At 44.7% G+C, this 24401-nt stretch overlaps 1 protein-coding gene across 24 annotated transcripts in view; it reads left to right on the forward strand.

Moving 5' to 3' along the window:
• Window positions 1-24401, forward strand: part of dph6 (diphthamine biosynthesis 6) — a 94424-nt gene that overhangs the window by 67388 nt on the left and 2635 nt on the right. For 23 of the 24 annotated variants that reach the window (XR_011088060.1, XR_011088061.1, XR_007485792.2 and 20 more), the window contains 11 exons: window positions 972-1045; window positions 1212-1330; window positions 4679-4740; window positions 4945-5039; window positions 5129-5222; window positions 6650-6809; window positions 7096-7233; window positions 8843-8972; window positions 9036-9210; window positions 20542-20790; window positions 23906-24284. Coding sequence is in view for 12 of the 24 variants with exons in the window: in XM_049740495.1 (XP_049596452.1) it covers window positions 972-1045; window positions 1212-1330; window positions 4679-4740; window positions 4945-5039; window positions 5129-5222; window positions 6650-6809; window positions 7096-7233; window positions 8843-8972; window positions 9036-9210; window positions 20542-20790; window positions 23906-24284 (1675 nt within the window). In the remaining 12 variants the exon portion in view is untranslated. The remainder of the gene's footprint in view (window positions 1-971; window positions 1046-1211; window positions 1331-4678; window positions 4741-4944; window positions 5040-5128; window positions 5223-6649; window positions 6810-7095; window positions 7234-8842; window positions 8973-9035; window positions 9211-20541; window positions 20791-23905; window positions 24285-24401) is intronic. The other variant, XM_049740493.2, reaches the window with a different exon arrangement.

Here is a 24401-nt window from a genome sequence, read left to right on the forward strand (position 1 = left end):
TGGAGATGTTTAAACTCGAGGTCACGCCATTAGGTCCACCTTTATCTGAGTGTTCCCCCATTTTACCTTTCACAGTGCACTGTATTTCGCACCACACACACACACATTTTTTTATCTGATTAGCATTTAGCAGGCATGCCTACTTGGAGTTGTGTGTGTGTTTGTGTTCAGCAAAGCATCAGGCCCCAGGCAGGGCATGGATTTCATTTAGGAAAGTATCAAAGGTTTACACGCTGCTCGCTTTAATCAGCATGTTTATCAGGCAGAGAAAAATTGCAGGAAGCAAGCGCGGGCGGCGGGGAGGCGGAGGACGACCGCGAGGGTTATCTTAAGGACCAGTAGCCAGGGAAATTGATAATGTCTACAAGGTAATTTACTGGAGACCGCTCCCACCGCCGGCCCGGCTTTCTAATTACAGCCTGTGTAATGTGCTGATGAATCTGCAGGTGTATGTCGGACACACCGAGGGGAAGGGGGGTGGGGGGCACGCACCACTGCACCTTGCTTGTGATTGTTTGTGTGGCTTTCGGTTAGAACCTGTTCCCGTTCTTCCCTGGAGTTATTCACTATATGGGGAAAAAAATGAAAAGCAATTGGAATATTGATAAAATACACTACGGCCCCAAAAGTACAGAGAAATATTCAAAATGAGGGCAGCAAGAAAACAGAACGTGGACTCATTGCTAAATAAATCAATCCCCAGGGAATGTGGCTTGAACGGCGGTGCTTTTGATATGACCCGAATGTAAACATCCTGACAGTGAATGGAAAGACACGCCGAGTGCGCGTCATTTTGTGTTTGTGTGCGTCCCGGGTCAGATTAGAAACACCATTGTAGGTTGAGCAAACAATCTTTAGCCCCCCACGGGACGCAAACGTCATTGCTGAGTGTATCGCACGTAATGTAGAAAGTGAGGGAAGTGGGGAGGGGTGAGCGTTTGTGTTTGAAGGTTCCTTCATTCTCTCCACAGGAAAAGGAGGGTGTCGACGCGGTGTCTGCGGGGGCCATTCTCTCTGATTACCAGAGGGTCCGTCTTGAAAATGTGTAAGTCTCACTCAAAAAGGCGTACAACACAACTCTTTAATTAGACTACATCCCGTAATTAGCACTCCTTGATGAGCTTTTGGAAAGAGGAAAAAAAAACTTTCGGGGCGAGCCACTGTAATCAAGCTCCCCTTCGCCCTTCTCACTTTCTCCTGCCCCCCCCTAGGTGTTTGCGTCTTGGTTTGCAGCCTCTGGCCTACCTGTGGCGGCGAGACCAGGAGTCGCTGCTCTCCGAGATGATATCATCTGACGTCCACGCCATCCTCATCAAAGTCGCCGCCTTAGGTGAGATACCTCCCTATCATCCCTCCCCCCATGGTCAGCCATTTTACTCTCTTTACTAAGTAGTGGCAGGAACGGGCGACTTTTGATCAGTGACTGATAGGAAGGAGGGGAGAAGAAAGCGCGAGAAGCAGAATAATGGCCCAATCGCGGATCTGCGGCTTAGCGCCGGTTGTCGAGACGTGCGCCAGAGGCAAAGGTATTGAAGCGGAGAACAATGTGAGGAGATAAGGAACGCCGAGGGAGGAGGGCGTGCACGCTAGTTATCGCGCTAGGTGATCGCCCGCCTCCTCCCGATCACATTTAGCCCGTCAATAAACGGCACGTGTCCCTCCGTGTCGCACTCTCCGTACCTGATTAAAAACGGGCGAGCGCTCGTTTCTGTCTTTCAACCACGTTGAGGTAAATGCGCTGTAATTCCTGTTTTGGAGCCTGAGGGCCAGAAGATGACGAGGACTTACTATGTTCAGGAAATCCCAAAAAAAAGTTTTCTTGTTCAAACCCTCACTTTTATCAAAGTGATGGAACCGGCTGAGTTTCTTGCTGCGCTATGATCATTTCGAAACACAAATCATCACTTGTTAATAGGGCTGAACTATTTAGGGAAAAGTAATCACTTGTAACTCTACCATAAACAAAACTTCATCTGAAAATGAATCCTCCACATTTTTTTGCGGATTATAATCAGAAAGAAACATCACCTCGGGTGTCTTTTTTTTTTTTAGCGTGCAGCTAGGCCTTCCACAATATTGCCAGTTTTATGTGCGTGTGTTTTGGCTACAGGTAAAAAAAAAAAAAAGGTGGCGCGATCTTATCGACTCCTCACTTGTCCCGCGGCACAAGTAATTAGAAAGGAGACTTTTGAAGGAAGGCCTTTAGGCAATCCTCTTCTAATTGCAGCTTTTTGGTGGGAGCAGGTCTGGGCAGTGATTGTGTGACAGCACAAAAAGTCTTGTTGGAGACAGAAAAGGATTTACCTCGTGATTTTCTTTTTTTTTTTTTTTTTTTTGAAAAAGTGTGGAGGTCAAAGTTTAAGTCTTCCTATGAAATGACAGCTGAAACAGCTTACGATATTCTGTCAAAATGATACAGCCAAATGCGTCCCCACGCTTTCCCGCCAAGTCAATAAAGATTAATATTCCTCCGTTTGCCGCTCGGGGAAGATAGGTGCAAATTAAAAGGGAATGGATAAAGAAAAGTATCTTTTTTTTTTTTTTTTTCTTAAGGGGAGGATATAGCTTGATGACAAATCCCCGTTGTGAAAAGACAGCTGTCCAAATGCGGGATAATCCCCTAAGTGAATTCTCCGCAAGTTTGAAATCTGTGCTGATGGAAGCTTAATACCGTGTAACAAGAGAAAAGTAGCGCTAGAAGAAAATGTCGTTAAAAAATGAACAAGCTCAACTGGTCACTGAATCCAAAAAGCCTGACAACAAAAGAAGTGAAATTTCACAAATATAAACAAAATGGCTGACTTGGCTAATTTAGCTTTTCATATGACACCTCATTGTCCAAATCCAATTTCTTTTGCGCCTCCAAAATGACAGAAAAATGAGTGTTTCTTGTTTTCCTAAAGGTAATTGGTTCTTCTGAAAGTCACGATCAAATATTCATCTAATTAGCTAATCGATGGTGGCGAGTCAGGGCACCACAGGTCCCTCGCTTAATTGGGATTCTTCTCCCAAGACAATACAAAAATCAAAGCCCACTCACTCCCCCTCCCCTTTTTGTTCTTTTTTTTTCCGATTTCTCTTAAGGATGACAAAGTTTTATCCCAACATAATTTCCGCTTTCCATAATTCCATCCAGACACTGAATTCCAGATAAAAAAAAAGCCTGACAAATGTTCCATATAACCTTCCTCTTATCGTCCGTCGTTCCGGCTCTTTCTTTGTGATAGCGAGCGAAGATGTATTGTTTTCGAGCGTTGTTTCAAAAGTGCTCACTCGAGACGCTTATTCTATCCATTTAGCGGGCTAAAGTGCCGCACGTCACCGATGTAATTTGGCGTGGGGGGGGGGATTAAAGCCGAGCTGTCACCAGATTGGGAGAAAAAGCCCGTGGACATCTGCGATAGCGCGCTCACGGCTAGGCTGGCTTGGGCTAAGACGCTATCTGCCATCTCCAGGTTTTTCCATTCAGCGCACGGAAAGGGAACTCACAAGTAGTTTGAGCTAACGATGTAACTTCACACAGCTAAACCTCTTCACGGTGGGCAAAGGCCAACAAAACTTTTTTTTTTTTTTTGCTCTGAAAGTCAAGTGGTGTCAATACATACCGCCTGCTGAAACGGGTTGACGCTATTTTCGCACCGTTTTTTGCCACTTAAGGCTTTTAAGTAATTGTCTTCTTGCAGATTATCAATAATTTAAGCGCATAAAATTTAATGAAACTATCAAAAAAAAAAGAGTGGCATCCCCTCTGCAATTTGGAGCCAATTATGAAGATTTTGTTAAAAGACATGACTAATTATAGAGGATATTTAAAAGGAATTTAATTTTAATGCATCGCTCCTCATTACCTTTGCGGCGGGGTTAAGATGAGAGGATGTCGAGATTAGAAATTCTCACTCTAATTAAGAGCACGGGTCCCCTGGGATGAGAATAAGGTTGTGCTCATTCTACCGTCATGCCCCCCCCCACATTGTGTTGGACCATCGTGAAATACAATTGGGATTAAGATGAAGCCCAAATTCCGCCTTCACGTCTCCCACCCATGGCTCCCCACGGGTGGGCTCGCGCCGACTGACACTTTAACCTTTGAGCTTGTCAGGCCACGAGGGAGGAGATATTCTCACATTACGATTAACTTTGCTCCTTTAATTAGAACCCCCCCCCCCCCTCCCACTTCCCCTACACACACACTCAAAAAGGTTTTATGGCCATCTCAGCGATCATCAGGGGTGCGCCATACCTCTCGGGATGAATCGGCCACTTGTTAAAGATCACGTCAATCACTGAAGACACATTTTTGGTGACGTGCGGTATGAAATCATTGTCTTGGGAGCTGAGCAATGAAGGGTGAGCCCATCAGATGTTGACCATATGAAGCTCAGTGGAGTGAGGCATGCTGGGTAGTCCCTATCTTCACCTCCCCATGCCCTTGAGTCACTTCTCTGCACCGGGAGGGCACAAGACAAATAAACAGCATCTCTTTCCACAGTTCATGTTCTCAAGGGGGGGGGAGTAGATGAAGTGCGTGTATATAAGTATAAATTTGTGTGCATACACAGCTTTTGCAAACTGTTATCCTTAGCCGCAGAGATGTGTATACACTCCTTGCAAAAGTCAAACAAACCGACGTGTTGACGTCTGTCACCTCATCTGTGATTCTTTCTCTCCGCACGTTAAGGCCTGGACCCCGACAAGCACCTGGGAAAATCTCTGGCCGACATGGCACCACACCTGAAACAGGTCACCAGCCCGTATCATGTTCTTGCAAGGCATATTATGTTCGAAATCAGTCTTTGTGTACTTTTTTAACTCATTTAGTATCAGCCCAGTTAAAATGGATGTTTGACGTCTATGGATGTACTTGTCATTGGCTTTTTAATGCTCTAAAATTCATTTTTCATTGTGATCTTTAAGCAAGAGTTTTGTTTTTGGTGGTTTGCGCAGCTCTCCCAGAAGTACGGCGTCCATATTTGCGGAGAAGGAGGAGAATATGAAACCTTTACCCTAGATTGCCCCCTCTTCAAAAAGAGGCTCGTCATGTGAGTATTCAGAAACTCTAATTTTGATTTATTTTCTGACTTGCAGCGAGAAGAGAAACCCTAACTGCTTTTCCCCTCACGCGTCGCAGCGATTCGTCCGAGACGATCATCCACTCGGCCGACGCGTTCGCGCCAGTCGGCTACCTGCGCTTAACCGCCATGCGCACGGAAGGCAAAGACAGCGTGAGTAGAAGCCAGCAGATAAAATCAATCCTATTCGCCACAAAGCGATGAACTTAATGGCCAAAAAAGCAAAAGAGAGAAGAAAAAAAACTGAAGTGAGTCCCTTTTTTGGTGTTGGTTGTTGCCAAAGCACTCACAGGGTAAAACAAATAGAAGAACAAACGCCTTTGGTGTGTGATAACTTTGCTCAGGAGGAGAGGGAGGAGCACGGAACCGGAGGCTAGAGTTCAGATCAGCTTCCAGAGGGGCCACCCTTTCGCATACTCTCTCTCTTTTACTCTCTCTCCATCCTCCAGCCCCACATGGCCTACTTTGACGTCTGCAATATTCACTGCTGCCCCAAACTAGGCCCAGCTTAATAAACATGTCCCCTCAAATTAGGCCGATTTGCATTCAGGTAGGAGGCTAAGTGGGCGTGTTTTTTTTGTTTTTTTGTTTTTTTTGGGCTTAATCAAAAGGAGCTCAAAGAAAGGATGGTGAATAGCAAAACACGAACTGGAATAAGTTGCATGATTCAAGCGTCTTACAGTAATGTATGAAAGCTGATTTCCTTTTTTTGTTGCTTCCTTCGTGTGGGTTGGGGGGGGGTTGTTATGGACAGAAAACATACCCCCGTCGCACTCCACCCGTGACCCCGCAGCCTTGCACCCTGAAGCTATATATTCCCCCCCACATCACATGCCCGCCCCCCACCCCAAGGATGCTGGGGGAAGAACAGGAAGATCCAGGGATAGTCGAGGCGTCGGGGGGTGGGGGGGGGCGACCAGGGGAGAACCTGCCCCGGTTCAGCCTTCTGAAGCTCTTCTCGTCAGGGTGACAGATCGGCGCTGACACCAGCACTAGAGGAGACGGCACCGGGCTCAGGGGGTGGGGACGGACCGCCGTCATTTGCCCTCCGTTAATGCTAGTCAAGCTATTTTTCATGCTGGCAAGGAGAGCAGAGGGGATGAAGTATAATTAATTTGATTATCTTTTGGCCTAATGCAGTTGACAGCAGATGAAGGAACGGGGGGGGGGGGGGGTCAATGAGTTTAGGGCATGGTGACGAGGGTGTGTGGATAAACTATGAAATATGTATTTGAATGCAGCGGCCGGGTTTGGCAGGTAACGCGCCTCGAGAGAATGCTAATGATTTGCGATTTAAAGGCGACGCGGAGAGATAAAGACGAAAAACACAAGCGCAGCCGGCGCCCGCGTGCTCGTCACATTTGACTGACAGCCGGCGTGATTGAATCTCTGCTCTCCCAACACACAAGTATGTCAGGGCCTTGTTTCCATATTCATTCACCTTCAAGTTACGTTTGCCCGGGCTCTCAAAAGACTGACACGCATTGAAAAGGTTGAGTAATTATGCAGCGTTTTGTCTGCTTTGGCCTCGTGTATACGCCCCCCCTCCCCCTTTTACACACTCTCACCCCTAATGGCAGGATGTGGTGGCGCGAGATGCGGCCCGCGCTCGTTGTCCTTGCCAGAGCGCCATTGACAAGATGACGGAGGAGGCGGAATATGCTGATGGAGCTGGAGACGACCACCCTCACCGGCGACAATTTACATCAGACGCTGACCTTAGTTGTCAGCAAGGCTACGGTGAGCTTCGCTTATTGTTCCGGCATGCGTGCAGACCGGCGTTTATGTTTACAATACACATGTGGATGGAAAGGTGGAGGGGGGCAGGGGGGTTGATATCTGTACCATGAATCTGTGCGATGCCTCCGTCGCTTGTCTGCATCTATGCATGCTTATCTCCTGCACATAAAGAGCGGGTCATCAATCAATATCATTACCCAGAATTTTATCCCACCAAATATTGGAACGGGCCTCCAAAAATCCATATCGTCTCCTAACCTGCAAACGCTCTCCTCCGTATTTAAAGCAGTCCCCGCAGATGTGCCTCCGTCCTGTTCTTCCAGAACTTCTCAGGGTTACCAGTGGATTTCTGGCATCAACGGCCTGCAAAGCCAAGACCCCGGGATCCAGGGCCAGACTGCAGCGGCTTTTGTACTCTTGAGAAGTAAGCAAAGGAATCAGAATAACGATTGATGGAGTACCTCTCTCTATTGGCACTTAGCAAAACAAACTATGATGTTCTGTTTGAATGCTAATGTTAGCTGATCCTGTTAGCTTCGGACGCTGCGGTATTATAGTCCATAGTTTCATAATTTATTTCAATAAGGAAGGATGAAGCACTCGGGGGTGACTGGATTTCTTCCTCCATCCTTTTGGTTTTCTTCTGGCTTTGTTAGCATGCATGAGGTGTAGCGCCAAAGACTTTCTGAGGTCTCGTCCCGCGCTCGACAACCCAGCAGGAGACCAAGGCCCGGCGTCAGACGCTACGTCGGCTGCTCGAGCGGAATAGCAAACGGTGACCTCGCCACCAAACAAGGACAAGCTCTTCAAACGTACCCCGACGACGCCAGACGCTTTTTTAACGCAGGCGTCCAGACAGTACAGTCACGTTTTATCATTTTTGCCCCGCAGATGTTTCAAAGTGGGCGCTTTTTGCAGTCTATCTGTAGTTCCCTCGCTCTCCCTCGCTCTCGAACCGTTTCTTTTTTTTTTTTTTTGATGGAGAAAGAGGAGCGAAAGATGAAAAGCATATTTAATGTTTATCACGGTGCTGGGCTGAATTGCCTGCGCAGCGTGGAGACAATATTAAACAAGTTAATATTTAATGAACGGCCTCTTTGTATGAGGATGAAGTAGTGCGAGAGAGACGGCGGTGTTGGCGAAGGCAAAACAAACTTGAAGCGCTTTCAAACGATTGCAAGGGGAGACTTGGCTTTGAGCGGTTTTTTTTGTGTGTGTGTGTCGAGCTTGTGTTTGTACTCGACATGCACGCACGCCGCGTACGCTTTCAGGGAGGGACAAACACCATTAGCGCTTCACTGTGGCTTCAGTCGTATTAAAAATACATCAACGAAACGATCTTCAGCACAAAGACGATGCTTTGCAGATGCACAGGTTGGCTTTATTGCTAAGCGCTGCCTGGAGGAGCCGCACAACCTCCCCAAAAAAAAAAAAAAAAAAAAAAAGCTCAAGTTGAAGCAGGTTTACTTAGACAGCCCATTGTTGGAGGTAATCTTCAAAACCAAATTGTTTGAACTGACCATTAAGGAGAAGTTTTGTTGCTGCCTGGTGAATAGCATGTCCACAAAAAGTTTCTTTGAAACATTACTTTAGCAACTGTCACCCAAAATACTTTTTGGTGGCTTTTCTTTTCTGAAGGAACAGTGGTAACTCGCAAGATCTGGAAATTCATTCAATGTTTGGACTAGTTTGGATTAGATAGTGAATATAAATAAATAAATAACAAATAATAAAAGAAGCTTAGCCCTTTTTTGTGAATAATAATAAGAACCTCACAGTTGCAGAAACAAAAAAAATTTTGGCCACTTAGAAACATTATTTTATTTGGACAGTGACAATAACCAAAAATATTTCTAATATTACATTTACTAACCTATTTTTCTTCATTTTTAATAAGAAATCATTTTTTAAATAATTTCTTACAGTGAAAAAATACTAAATATATACATGACTGTTATATATCAAACTCAATGATTTGCATACATAACCCAAACAACTTTCATAATAACCATTCACACTCTTTATGTGTCCAGGTCAGCTGGATGCCAGAGGCTGGAACATGAAGGACATTGTCCTCGTCCACCTTTACGTGAACAACATGGACGACTTTGGTCCCCTCAACTCCGTGTATAAGAACCACTTTTCCACCAACCCACCCGCCAGGTACAAACTCAACCACATCCCATTCCGAGCAGTCATGCTAAAACACTCCTTTTCGACATCCAGGGTGTGCGTCCAGGCCTCGCTGCCCGCTGGCCATCTTCTTCAGATGGACTGTCTCCTCCATAAGTGGAGCGAGCCGGCCGCGGAGGGTTGCTTTCATCGGAGGGAAGCCCTCCACGTGCAGAGTTTATCTCACTGGGCCCCGGCCAACATCGGCCCATACAGTCAAGCCCTTAGGGTAAGAACGCTAGAACACACACACACTTTGTGGAATCCTTTTTTTTTTTTTTTTTTTTTTTTTTTTTTTTTAAGTCATTAGTGACATGGAATAGTCTGCACACATTGATAACGTTTCCTTTTACAGTCTTTTTTTTTTTTCCCTCACAACCTTGTTTTTTAAGTGACACATCACAGACAGGAGTTCTAATTGTTGCGTTTGCGTTTTGGTTTGCAAAAAGCATAACGTCAACTCGGTCTACAAATGCGGGGATTTCAAGGAGCTTAGCAGCCGTTCCCATGATGCGTAGTTACACGATGCTTTTTATGTATTTGCCTCCGTTGCTGTTTATGCACGCTGCAGCGTATGATTGTGGTTTTGTACCATGCCGTATTTTGTCCCTCGCTGTCGGAAGCGCGTCTCCATTTTTGTCACTCGGGGGCACAGAAAGAACGTCGGGAAGTGCGGCGCTGCGGTTGAGCGCTCGTCCCGGCAATTTTTTTGTTTATCTGTTTGCCTACCCGCTGCGTGTTATCCGGGATTACGCTTGTCAAGGTACTGTCAACAAGGATAGCGTCCATCTCCCGCACACCGTCCTTGATGCCGCTGCCAAATCTGCGTATGAGACGGAACACGTGTGGATTAGCTATCCGCTTCGATGCCTTGACAGCGCGCACGGCCGTGACTCAACGCAGCTCGCGGACTCGGGAGTTGTCGAAATGTTAGATTTACTCAGGGGCCCGTTTAAGCGACACTTATTTAATGTTGGACTATGCTGCGTTTTCCCCAAATACGGTCACGGTGTTTTAAAACGCATTCACGCAAGCTAACGTAGCCTGTTGAAATCCTCACTCATGTCAAAAATGTCCCTCGTGTCGGAAAGTGCAAACAGATGGAGCGTCCAAATCACAGGCCTTAAAAGTTACCAGCTGGCCCAGTCGAAAGATAACCCAAAGAAGCTAGTTTAAATTCTCCTCTAAGAAAACAATGCGAGGAGTCTGCTCGTTCGACAGCTCCCCCTCGCCGCAATGACTCAATTTGATCAAAAACATGTCTGAAGGGTCTCTTCGGCGCAACCAGGGATTATTTTGTTCCATATTGATACAATTAGCCCCTCGCTGGGAACCTGTCATCAGCGCCTCCGTCTTGGTGACGCTCCACTTTGGCGGCGGGTGCGGTGCCGACGTGGCAAACGGCAGAACGAACCCAAAAAAAAAAAATCAACAGGTGCACCTTTCGATCTTCCATTAAATTTTATAATCCATAAAATGGATGCTGTTGGTAGCTCTTTTGTTTTACTTCAAGCTAAGCAATGTTAGTACTTTGAGGCTCCGAGGTTTAAAACCCCCATAAAGACGTTTCTCACTCATCACATTAGCTCGCATCTCGCAACCGGGCCTCTTATTATCGCTCGTAAAGATCTCAACAGGTGTGCCGGGGATCCACACGCAGACATCACGTGATTTGCCCCGTAACATTCTTTCGATAAGAGAAGCTCCAGTACGTCGGTATCGTTTTAAAAGCGTTGCTCTTGTAAATCCCGCGGTTGAAACGAGATACCGAAGAACATCCACGGCCGTGTTTCTTCCGTGCGGTTTGGGCTTCTTTATTGCATTCCAAGCCCTGCCGCTCTCATTGCGCTTTCCCGGCACTCGTTGCTGTTGGCTTCTATTTCCAAAAAGCCTCATGGACATTTGTCATAAACTTGTCTCGGTTGAAATCATTCAAATGAAAACTGCTACAAAAGCATAAATCAATGCGAACAATTTGAATTCATGATAAAGTATGCAGCTGTCCTCATAGTCATTTGAATCTTTAAAAAAAAAAATGCTCCAAGCTAAACAATGTACTTAAAAGCAAAGCGTAGAGAGTCTCTGTCCCTAAAATGTCATCATTTAATTTTAATATTTCCAATGATTTACATCTAATCAACCATAATAAAATAAATACATATTCATTGTAAAGGCTATGCAGTCTCACAGGAATAATTCTCATTCGCCGTTGTCGCTAACATGTTGACTAGCTTGGCACATGACGGACGGGAGACCTTCAAAGTTGTCATCCAGCCGTCCGCCTCCTCATGCAGAATGTTGAATCCTGACATGTTTTTCTTGGATTTTGATTTAAAGAATTAGTTAACCTTTACGTTGTCAAATCGGAGCTATGGGCAAAAAAAAATGTGCTCGGCTTACCTGATTCACATTCGTCATTTCCCTGCGTGTTTGCATCAACCCCATCTTGACATTAATTGTTTTGGCTGTCTTATCGCAGATCCAATTGCAAAGGTGTCCAGCAATCTGACACCATTTGCATAATCCAATTAAGATGATTTACCGCTTTAGTGCATCCATCAATTAAGCGACAAACCAAAGATGGTGACGTCAAAGCACTTAAAACCAAAAAGCATACCAATGAAGCTTTCACAGCCGAAGCTTTTAAACAATTCCGCCCAATTAGGGTTATAGAAAGATTCGTCTTAAGTCGGGTTGAGCAATTAGGCAAATTTGAATCAATGTTGCCGCAATGGAATTTTCAAATCGTCATTTGGGGAGCTCTGCTTCATTTCAACTGGTCGCTAAGCTATATATTTTTTCAAAGTTCGACCAAATGTTGATTGACAGTCGGCAACCTTGTGGGAGAACAGTCGTGCGCCAAGCCACAATACAATTCCTATTGGATTTTGAAATGGTCAAAGTGGACCGCCAGGCATGGTCGGCAAAGTGGATGTGACGCCGCCAATTAGCATCAAAGGGCAGCGGAAGTGTAGCCGGGCACATATTAGCATTTGAAAAAATTCCCGCCGTGCGGAGAAACATTGAAAAACAATGATGGGAACTTTTTCGGGACCGATTGACTATGCGGATGACATCATAGCGAGTCAATAAAAATGTCAAGTGGCTTTAATATTGTGCGAACAGATGAATTTGGACGTTTAACTTCATTTTGAATTCCACCCAAATTAATCCAGTTGGAATCTGACGGCTCTCGCTGAAGAGGTGGCGCCTGTTAGCACCTTCTCTTCCTGCTTTTTTTATTAAAACCTGTCTTCTATCTCACCTCTCGCGCTTGTGGCACTTTATGGAATTATTTTTGTGGCGTGTGAGAACCGGTGTAGCCCACAGAGTTATTAGGTCGATGAAAAACGAGCTCCGGAATGCTCGGCAACTTGTCGTCACTCATGTTAACGCTTTTGCTTCCTTTTCGGAATACCTGAATGATGGGCGGTGACACGGATCTTTTGTCTGAATACTTCTTGAGTGACGGTCAGGATGATGGCTGTCTCTTGACTGTCTCGGACGCCATCCGATACACATACACTGAGGTCAAGTGTCTTCCCTTGAAGTGGACACGCACCAAAGCCACTCATCAAAACCAGTGAGACCTCCGCAAACCGCCGTGTCATGTGACAGATGTTTACTACACACAAAAATTGTTGGTGCCCGTCTTTTAATGAAAGAAAAAACCCACGAGGGGTCACAGACGTAACCTGAGTCTGACAAATGTAACTTTAAGAAAAAATAAGCACTGAAAATCTGTCATTTAAAATAAAAAAAAATGATGAGAGAGGCCTAGACAAAATGGCGGCACCTCTTGAAAATTTTACTAGGGACATGTTGAACTAACTTGTCCTCTAATTAGCATCACGGATGACTTCAGACGTATAAATAACCAGACGGTACTTTTAAGTACTTTTAAGGATTTTAAATCGGAAACTGTAAGAAGATTGGATCTCATCCAGAGTTTACATTTACCAGCCACTTCAATATGAAATTAAAAAGTCAGATCATAGTACGACAATCCCGAAATGGCATCATCAACTCATTGACTTTCACCCATGACAGAGACGGACCGACTTAAGCCTTGGCGGAGGTCTGCTTTCATTTAGCACGTATACCGCAAACATGCTTGTGTAATTTCGTCCCGGGACCGGACTCCCTTTCCCGCTCGTTTGAGGCTTCCCAGCGTGTACGCTACCATATATCAGAGTTGATGCGGTTTTGGAGAGCTGGACTGCGTTTAGGGGGGGGGTATTTGAACGGGTGAGTGTAGCCCCCACAGCCCCGCCCCTTCCCACCACTCTTCTGCAGCGAGCACCACGTGGTGGACACGGGCTGGTATGAGCATGTAGTGAGGACACGGGGAGAGAGTGGACGTGTCACAGTTGCTCCGTCAATGCGCTGGCTTTCTGTCCACTGCCACACTGGCACTCATTAATGGGCCTGAGCATGATCGCCGTGTATTGTTATTGGTGCTCGACCGCCTCGGAAAGCGAGGAGCACGGCAGACGCGCATATCCTCCCATATTTAATTATTAATAGGATTTTTGTGCCGTACACTTGCTAGTGGGACACGCTCGGCTTGTAAATGGCCACAACATGAGTTCCGTATGCACAATTGATGAGATCCGATACAAGTGCCGCATCGACGGTAATCTAATACTTAAATGTGACGTTGTCATAACTGCCATTGTGATTTTTGGTTGACCAATCAACAGGCTGCAGTGGGTTTTTTTTTTCCATTTTTTTATAATATTTTAATAATATTTAATATTTTTTGTTTTTGGGTGTATCTAATATTCAATATTAGTGTAAAGAAATTGTATTGTCCTTTTTTTTTTCTTTCTTTAAGACCCACATGCTTCCTGTTTGTTGACGTGTGCGTGCGTATGTGCGGTAGAGTGGAAAGAGGTTTTGCAGACACGCCAGTATGTGTTTACGCCGCCGCCGCTATCCACCGTGACACTCCCGCTATCAACAAACTGCAAACACTCAGTCAAAACACGTCAATTATTCTCCGATCCTCCCATGTCTTGATGATCGGTATTGGCTCACCCCCCCGGTTAGGGGCGGCTTGACATGGTTCTTTTTTTTAGTTGTACATTGCAATAAATGAAGAGGTAATGCATAGATAAAAAAAATAATAATAAATTGCTGTTGTGAAATGAGTGCGATGTATGACCGTCCCATTACTATGGTAACTCGCTGCTATATTCAGAGCTGCCTGCTTGCGTTTCTTCCCCCTGCAATGACGAGAGCTGACAGGGCCCAAACACACGCACACGCTCACACACGCAAGCAAGAAGGATGTTGAGGATGCTCCTTGTTAAATATATACACGCCTAATACACAACGAGCGATACAGTATTTAATACTTGGGTGGGAAAATGCACTTTATTTTATCGTAAGGAATAAAATCCAGTATTTATTTGAATCTTAATAAATCACATTCGCACACAGAAGTTGGCAATGTGGAAAATATCATTTTTAGAAATATAAAATAACACAAGAATAAAAATATTATAGAAAATGTACATGTTAAAAAGGGCTGAATATACATATTAAGGTAATATTACATTGGGAAGAAGAAAAAAAAATCCCCTTTTCCCCCCAAAGAAAAAGATTAAATTGAGTATTCCGTTATTCATGATCTGTGGGTTTCATTTGTAGTTTGTTTGGAGAGCACGAGATTAATAAGAGAGGAGCAAAGAATGACTAGCAAATGTAACACTGATGCTCCTCAGCCTTTTTTTTTTTTTTTTTGTATTTTAGGAATTTGCTCCGGCAGCAGCAGATGATGTATGTGATTATTATGCCCCAGTTCTGCGATTCCTTAAGTTGCGCACATTAAAAGTGACAGTGGATGCCTCTGGTTAGAAATGATTATTACATCCACATGCAACAATATGCCAGCATTTCCATTTTTTTTTTTTTTTTTTTTTTTTGCAGCCCCACAGACGACTCAGACAAGATTAGCGGTTGTTTTGCATTTTAGTTGAGGGTTTAGGTTTTTTTGGGAGGGGGGCTTTTTATTTCGCATCTCTTATTGATGATATGGATTTATTATTATGGGTGTGGTTGTCGGTTGTGAAGTTAAAATGAGAAGATTCCTTTTGGAATGTAAAAGTTTTGGAGGGATGCATTGCCTCTTTTCATATATTTTCGAGTATGTTTCTTGTGTGTGTTTGTTGCTGTATTTTATATATACAGAATATTTATTTAATAATAATAATAGTCTTTTTTAGTATGTTTTTTGGCCATACATATATTTAAAGTGGCATGGTGGTAGGAATAATTTTAGACATTTGATTTTGTTGCTTTATTTTAATATATACAAAATATCTTTTTAGCTTGTTTTGTCTATATTTATTCATTTGGCCAGTCATATATTTAAAGTCATAACATGGTGGTAGGAATAATTTTGGACATTACAATTCTTGCCAAACTTTAAAATATATATCCATTGACTTTATTAGAACATTTTATAGTGTGTTTTTGTTTGTTCATCTCTTGAGAAGGAATTCAACATTTTCTTTATTTTTACAGTTTATAGTATTGTGTAATCATTTTTAGGGCATGTTATATTTTTTACATTTTGCCGATTTATAAATCCTAACAAACATAATAACAACAATATTCTTAGGTAGTATTTTTTCTATAGTTATATAGTTATAAATGAATGCAGGCAATACCTTTGTATTGGTTTTCCGCAATACGGCCCACAGACAAGGATTTACAGCTCTCTCAATATTACGACTGGAATTTGTACTTTATTAAAATGAACATTTTGACTTTGGGCAACCAAAAATGTTTGACAGTCGCTTTTTGGACTGTTTTGGAGCTTTTCTCTTCATGCAGCCATACTGCCATCTGTTGAGACGAGGCAGCACTGCACCCGTTTTGTGTGTTCTTAGCAATGATATCACTCTTTGTTTTATCTCAAATTTAACAATGCTCAATTGTATCATGTGGACTTTGCACGGGGATGCTAAGAGTGGACATTTTGAATACTGTGCTTTAAAAAAATGACTAACAGCAACAAAATAGAACGACATGATAAGACGAGAGAAGAAGGGATGGTCATAGATGGGAGACAGCAGGGGGGGGGGGGGTGAGGGCTGCCGTTTCATCATCATTCAATCAGACAAACATGCCCCTCAAGCCCAAATGGCGAGACCCTCCGCGATTCTCTCGAATTAGGGAGATTAGTGGCAAAGCGCATAATGTAGGATGATGGAATTTGTCATCATTTGCATTGTCCTGGAAAGATCGGGCTTGATAGAGCGATGCGTGGCGGTGCTTGTCATGTCCCCACGGGCAGGTCACGCACGCACGCACACGGAGCGAGGGAGGGAGGCTTGGCAGAAATGATTTTTGCGATATGTGCATCAGTCGTAAAAAGCCTCACAAGCAATTTGTCAAAAGATCGGAGGTGGCGACAGTTGAAGGCAGCCGGGGCCATTTGCCTAACACCATGAAAAAGCTCGCTCGTGTTTTTAGCTTTATTTATTCCCCATAGCAACTACGTGTGGGAATCACAAGGAATATTTATTTACGTAACATTGTAGACTCATGAGTTTGACTTATTTCGTTCGGCGTATCGATGATTATACATATCGAAAAGTCAAAATGATCCCATAATATCGATGTCCCGCAAATAGAAGCGCGATTTTACATTTGTACGCAATACAGAGCTCAATGTTTGAAAATCCCAGCAGGAAAGAAAAAAACAAGCACGCATTTGAGTGATGGCAAGAGGACGTGTTTGTTTATTCTTGCCCGTCGGCGTTGGCGATGCGCCTCCCCTGAGCGTCTCGCTGTCAGGCACCCCCCCCCCCCTCCCTCGCCACCCCAGCCCCCACCCGACCTTGGTTGGAGACTGAGCGGCAGCCCTCTCCAACCAGCATAAAGTTGACCAGAGCTGACATGACAGTGTGTAACTCTCACTGTGTGTGGGTGTGTGGAGTGGTCACGTCAAGGGCAGACGTGAGGGCACGTTTGGGGGTAGGGGGGCTTTTTGTCCCTGATATGGTCTAAATGTTGGAATAATTTTGCCTTGTTTCATGATTAATGTGTTTCTCTGTTATCCCTTTAAAAAAAAAAAGCAACTTGCCTATCTTTAAATGCTGGTGAAAATATTTGTTGGGTTACAGACATGTGTCTTTTGGTCAGTCGCGACATAATTTGAAAGTTTAGCTCCTAAAAGAAGTTTGATTTAGTAGAAATTTGGTGAGGTTTTCATTCTAGATTAGCCCCACAAAAAAAGTTTCAAGAGCTCCAGCCCAAAAAGACCCAGGATGTTGATTGAGGCTTAAATTTGACAAATAAATCACTCAAGTCATTCGAAACATATGACTTATTTTTATCAAAATATTATTCGGGGCGACGGGTTTCTACACTGCTCCAAATTATTTTTTGTCAAGTATTTGCCAAACCTGAAATATTCATTCAATAGTGCAAAAGATTCCACATGAATAAGTACTTTGGCGTTTTGTCACATGAATTAAAAATGTTCCTCGGAGGAATCGAAAATTTTCACACAGACTCCACCGTTCAGAATAAAAGAAAACATTCAAGATGGCACATGCAACATCTGTGCGTTGGCGGCACGTTTTGTTCAGCCGCAACTTAATCCGCATTCGGGATACAAATGACACTTTGGCGAAAAATGACAAACGGTCCCTCGTGCGGTTAAAAATTCAAACAAAGACTTCTGTATTTAGCTTTCGCGCGGCATCCATTTGCTTTTATTTAATCCACGTGCAGCTTTTATTCAGAATGATCACACTACCCCTGTAATTTATTTGCATGTGTCCTTGCATTAAGCAACATTATACCCTTTTAATTAAACCGATTTTACACATTTTGCTTGCTCGTTTTCCCTCCTTAAATTATGCATGAGAGCTCCGCGGGGACAAACGTGACCATTAGCGCTGCTCAAAGGTGCGTCGGAGATGCTTTTCTTTCCGCCTGTCCTTGGAACCAGCCAGAGAACCTGACTGTTCATCAATAGCGGGTAATTTTATCTCAGTTCCAAACTCTGCTAATGACACGGGGAGATGTTCCTCGGAAAAAAATGCTGCCTGGCCCCGAGAGGGCTTTCCGAGACCAAATATAGTCCGGCGCTATCTGGTCATCTGTGGAAAAGTGTCTGACCCAAAAATAAATAAATAAATAAACCCAATTAGAAACATCTCTGCCTGAAAGAAGACCCCATTAGTGCTCCACAGTGGCTCCGTGGGCGCATTTATTTAAAGTTGCTGTCCACGCACGAGGGTCTTTGGTGACTTTTTAACGAGTCACCGATAAGAAAGCAGCAAAAATTTCTCACAAGTGTCAAATGGAACCAAATGATCATGTAATCAGACAGTCTCAAATATAGCAAGCACATAACTGCTCATAGCCAGTTGTATGCTAATGCTAATAAGCTAACATAATAGTCTAATGTAATGTAAAGATATATTTTGTAACAAATTTTGCCCCAAATATATGTTCAATTCCCTTTAATCACAAAATATTATGTATAACTCGCCACTATTTTGGTTCGATTAATCGGGTAATAATGCATAATACAACTTAGATTCGATTTTCCCATCAAAATCCCACTAACCGACGCAAATATGACTCATTTGTTTAAGGACAAACAACATGGAAATGTGGTAATGATACATTCTGTTTGAGGAAAGTGTATTTAAGAAGCGACAACATAGCCACAGCAACCAGATTTTTTTTTTTTTGGGTCCACTATGAGGGCTTCGTGTCATGGGTAGCACTTTTGTAGCAGTATATCATGGTCAGAATTTGTTGGCACATGGCTAAATATACAGCAGGAAAGCAATAAAGTACAAGCTGCTGGTGCCGTGTGGACACAAGTAACGTCACGGCAATTTCAACTCATCATTTCTCATCGCGACAGTGGTGCCGTCGAGTTCCAAAGTTCCTCATTTGACGTCGGCAAAGAAACTTTTTACGGAAAGAAGGACGCTGGGAAAACATGAAGGCAGCGTAGTGTTTCATGATAGAAACAAAAAAGCTAAGGGAAAAACAAACTTTTATTTTTATTTGTATTAATACAAACCATTACGAGAAGGAAACTCATTACAAAATTTTTGATAAAATATTAATAAATAAATCAACACTCCTGGAACATTACTCTTGGAACATTACTGTCGAAATAAATGTAATTTGAGAAATTCCATTTTAGATAACATGCCTATGACATCATTTTAGACTTCAGCCCAGTGAGCACCAATATCGATCAACTCCACAAGTAACAGAGGCGGGGGAAAAAATGGCGGTATGGGTGCACCGCATCCTGTCTTGTCTCTGCGGGCCATTTAGACGGCTAAGGCGAGCGTTTGAAAACGACTTACCTTGTTATAGAAAGTTTAATGTCATGTGCAATTGTTTGCCCCCTCATGAATATTAAGAAGGGGCTTCCTATTAAAAATGCATGCGGCGTCAGGGGTTGTTGATCACTTCGGGAACGCCCATGCAAATTGGACTGTCTTCCCTGTCAGGGCCTGAGATGAATAATGTAGCTGTGTGTGTGTGTGTGTGTGTGTGTGTGTGTGTGTGTGTGTGTGTGTGTGTGCGTGTGTATCTGCGACGGAACACTGCATTGACAGTCAATTAACAAGTTTGATCGGTGTGTGAAGTCATTCTTTTGAACCGTTAATTTTATGTAAATAGTATTCGCCCGTGTCGCCCCCTCCTCAGTTCCACCTCCCACAAAGAGTAACCAGAGCGTCGTCGTCAATAATTGATCATCACACACCTGCTTGGGAGCCCTCTGTTAGCACCTTTTGATATTCAAATTGACTAAACGGTCGCCCAACTTTTGTGAATGCCAAATGGGGTGAGCTCATGTCGCGAGGAAGAGTTTTAGAAAAAATTCAGGACAGTCCCGACCACAAGGGGGCGGGCGGACTTTTTTTCATCACCTTTGATGACTGCTAAATGGAATGCTAACGGGAATGTAACTTTGCAAAGCAATCATTATTTTACCATGATTATTTTCAACATGCGCAGATATATAGTGGCGAAAAATTTTAAGTGATCCAGATATGTTGGCTGATCTGCAATTATCACCAGCTAATATTTGCATTGACCACATGCTAGCATCAAAAATCCTCACAGCTGACCCCCCCATGCGAGGTCTCTAAAGACCTGACCTCTTGAGTACCAGCCCTCGCACATCTCTACGCATTAAACAGATAGATCCAAGCCCGACTTTTGTTATGCGAGACCCCGTCTGCGAGCAGAGGTATTTAACGGAGAATTAGCTTATTATCACATGCTTAATTACACCTATAAATAGTACCGATGTCGCCGGGACGCTATTGGCACGTTTTGTGTGAAGTGCGAAATGAAAACTGTTAGCGATAAGAAGCCGAAATTCAGGAGGTGGGCCTCATTGATTAATGCACTGCTAACCAAGGGATATTTACAATGAATGTTAATTTGATATAGCACCTTACTGATTAAAATGTTTTGGTTTTTTTAAATACTAAAGTAGTTCTGAGCTGTAAAGAATGTGTTTATTTGAGGTGTGTCCTTCCTTTGTCTTCTCCAGGTCGACGGCGCTGTGTTCTGTGCAGGCCAAATCGCACTGGTCCCCTGCACCATGCAGCTGGTGAAAGCAGGCACCAGCACGCAAGCCAGTTTGGCATTTAGCCACGCACAGAAAGTTCTGGAGGCCACCATCGGCAATTTGACTCTGGCCCATACGGTCCAGGCCCACTGCTATGCCACCAGAAGCCAAGATGTCGCCATCATCCGGGCCGCATGGAAACGTGCCCTGGAGGTTGAGGACGAAGACCAGGTCAGTAGATAGGCATCAATAAGTAGTAGACCACTCGTGTGAAGTAAGGTGCAGAAAAATGTAGTTTGTCTTCCTGTCGTTCCAATACTTTTGTCCTGATTTGCTAGCTACTTAGCTAGCTTGCTAGCACCTTTACCCCACATACCAATCAGGTGTCCCTAAACTTTTGTCATATTTGTGAAGAGGGGGGGAAAATAGGCAAAAGTTCTCCGTGTGTTCCCCCCGGGGGCCGCTCGCTGCGACTGATACTTGCCGCCGCCGCCGTTTCTCATGAAAACTTGATGATGTGGGAAGCGCGGGCGTCTTTGATAATGTGCAGCTTGGCGCAGAGGCAGATGTCTTCCTCAGAGCCTCCCTAATCCTTTGCACCCCCCGACCATTTTGGAGCTGGGTTCAACTCTCAGAGCAGCTTATCCCCCCACCCTACCCCCAAACCTCTTTTCCTGCCGCCACCCTCCGTTCTGCCGCCCCGGCTTCTAACCCTTTGCTCCGTGCGTCTAACCAGAGCGCCCGCCAGTCTCTTCCCTGGCAGCCTCTCTCCGCCCACTGTAATCTGTCGAGTGGTGGGAATAGGCCCCGAGGGGGGCACGGAGAGAGAGAAGCGGGAGCGCACATCCAACATGTGGCTCTATCGGGGAGGGGGGGGCATGGGGGGTTAAAAGCCGAGGCAAAGAGGATGTCAACTTTGTGTCACTTCCTGGAAAGCCAAGCGGTAATTCTCAACCGTTTCGAGGCTTTTTTTTTCCCCCTCAAGGGTTCAATATTCAGATTTCACAAGCTGCTGTGATTTTTGACGTTTTGTAACTCCATAGGATGAAAAAGCACTGACAACATGTCGCCGCTTAGGAATGCAAACTGGGTCAGATCACGAAAGACACAAAGTTTGAACTTTAAAGTTCTCCAAGTGTTGTGCTACAAGCTAGTTTTTCCCCATAAGGCGTTTGTTGAAATTGTCCCAATCCAAATGTGACAACTTGAGCACTCGCGCCAATTTTGTAGCTCTGCTAACTTGCTCATGAGGTTATTTTGTCCAAGTGTTCACACAGCTGTCCACCATTGGCGCGCCTTAAACATCTACGCAAACATCCTGACGAGTGGAAAGGGACGTTAGAGCAGACTGACAGCGGCGGTGCGGCGAGGCCTCGGCGCCGACGACGTCCCGCTGAGCAGGAAATGTAGGGGAACCGGCTAAGCGGCGCGGTCCCATCAGCTCCCCGCTGCTCGGCTGACTTCACACCGCTTCCTTATTACCGTGTTTACCGTTCGGCTTTCACGCCTCTCTTTCGGCCGCGCGCCCCGAACGCCAGTTAGCGGGGAGAAGAAAAACAAACACGAAGAGAGAGGTGGGTCACGCTTCTTAAGTGCGGCACTGCGGGGATTGTGGCCGCGTGCCCTGTGAAGGAAGGAGGAGGGAAATCTGCTGTGCGGAAAAGTCAAATATGGAGCAAATAAATGATTGCAAGATAATTTAAAATAGCCTTCAATAAAAGTAAACAAAGTAACCCCCCCTTTTAAAAAAATCCATATATGTTTTTTTTTGGGGGGGGGGGGTTTAAATTTAATCTCGCCCAGTACCAAAGTTGAAGTTGCCCCACCCACCACGCAAACTTTTTCTGCAACTTTCCCCCTGTGCTCCACACGACTAAAAGAACAAACGTGAGTCTGACGTGAGCTTGTCGGACAGCTTGAAAAGTCAGCAAGTCGCGTGTCACTACAAAGTCCCGGAGCACATCGCCGCTCTCCCGGTAGACCGGGCCGGGCCGAGGCTGGGTAACCCAGAGGCCTGCAGGGTGGCCTTTAAGCCTGGCTGAGCAAGGGTCAGCCCCCCCCACCCCACCCCGTCTCCTCTCAATACACCCCTTCAGTCCTGTCACATCCCTCCTCGTTCGCCCGCTCTCTCTCTCTGTTCAATTGCTATTGACAAGGAATAGCTAGAAGTGCTAATGTAACATTTATCAAAGCGTGCGCCGCGTATATGTGCTGTCACTTGACATGAGAGCCACCTTGTTGTTATCGCAATTGATCGAGTATTGGGACCAGCCTGACAAAAACAATACAATTACGCTATGCGTTCCAAGTTATGTATTTGAAAAAAAAAATATTTAGTGGTAAATTTTATATAAATTAAAGTCTTGGTTGGAAAACAGTAGTGCTTTTTTGAGTTAAAAAAGTTTACAATATTAGAATTAAAACTAGGAATAAAAAAAAATTAGAGCGATGCTAGTATTATTACTAATATTAAGACATTTATCTCGAAAACATAACAAAAATAAGCAATTTTCAACTCTTGTAAACAAAGAATGTGGCTCTCAGCCTTCATAGTTTCACGATGAAGAGTTTAAGAAAGTTTTACCTGTTCACGATCGATCTTGAAAGGACAAAGAGTTTCTCCTCGTCAGCGGCGGCTGCTCTTTTCGATAATTTCTTTTTTTGGTGTGCGCGTCGGGCGAGCATCCAAGTAAAAAAGCGAGGGTAACCTGTTATTATTCCGCACTTACAGAGTGCCGTGTAAGTGGATGAAAATTGATCCAGCAAATTGAAAAGGGGGTTAAGTGTTTTCACCCTATCGACTTGGGCTGAAATGGCGCTTATATAAAACACTCATTTCTGTCCCATTAGCGGATGATGCCAGCCCCCAAGTATTATTAGAGGGGGCCGCGCTGAATACTTTTTGTTGGGGCTAATGGCCGCCGCTCTGTTGGGGTAGAAAAGAGAGAAAAGGGTGAAGCCAGGGAACGAGCGCGGCGGAGAGGTGAAAAGTCGACACGAGTAGGACCTGTCATGTTAGCATTTTGTTTATGGTGGCTGAAAGCATATTATGGATCTGTTGGCGGTTGTTTGCACTCTACCATTAGACGGGGTCACCTCGCAATCTACGGGTAATGGACGGCCTGTCACGGCTGTCATGTAAAGAAGAGTCGTGTGTGTGGTCTTGTTTACGCTCTTACGACGAAGAACCGTACAATGTTTGCTAATGATCAGGTTTTTGCGAAGGAATCGGCTACGAACATGGAATCATTTTTGGTCGGCCGGTGTTACTGATGCTAATGCTAACAATTTTTTTTGAGCATTGCGCAACATTGAGCAATTTGTGCACCATCTGTCTGCATTACAGAAGTTTTTTACTAGACCTGAACGCCAAGCTCCTCCATTAGTGGTGGCGATTGTCCCCGCTTTACCCAAAGATGCCGCCGTCGAGATCCACGTCACAGCCATCCAGGATGACCCCAGCCAAAGGACTTCCTGTCACATGACCACAACTTTGCGGCGCTGCAGCATCGAGTGCCGGGTTCTCACGTCTGCCGACCGAAGCGCCGCCTCGCTGTCCCTGACCGTGACTGATCCCGGGGTCGCGGAGGACCCAAGGGAGGTCACGGATGCGATCTGCACCGCGTTTGGAAAAGCCCTCAAGGAGACGGAGGCTGAGCTGGTGCCGCTGTGTGCCCGAGTGTTCTACAAGTGCCACAACACGCTGGCGAAGCAAGTCACTGAAGGTTTGTGCACACAAATCAAGTCACACTGCTAATAACATGAGAACTGTACGCCGTCCCAATACTTTTGGAAGCATGTGAATGCAGCTGGAGCAGAGTCAACAACTTTGATTATGCCGC

Source organism: Syngnathus scovelli, chromosome 14 (genome assembly GCF_024217435.2).
Source record: "Syngnathus scovelli strain Florida chromosome 14, RoL_Ssco_1.2, whole genome shotgun sequence".
Lineage (NCBI taxonomy): Eukaryota > Metazoa > Chordata > Actinopteri > Syngnathiformes > Syngnathidae > Syngnathus > Syngnathus scovelli.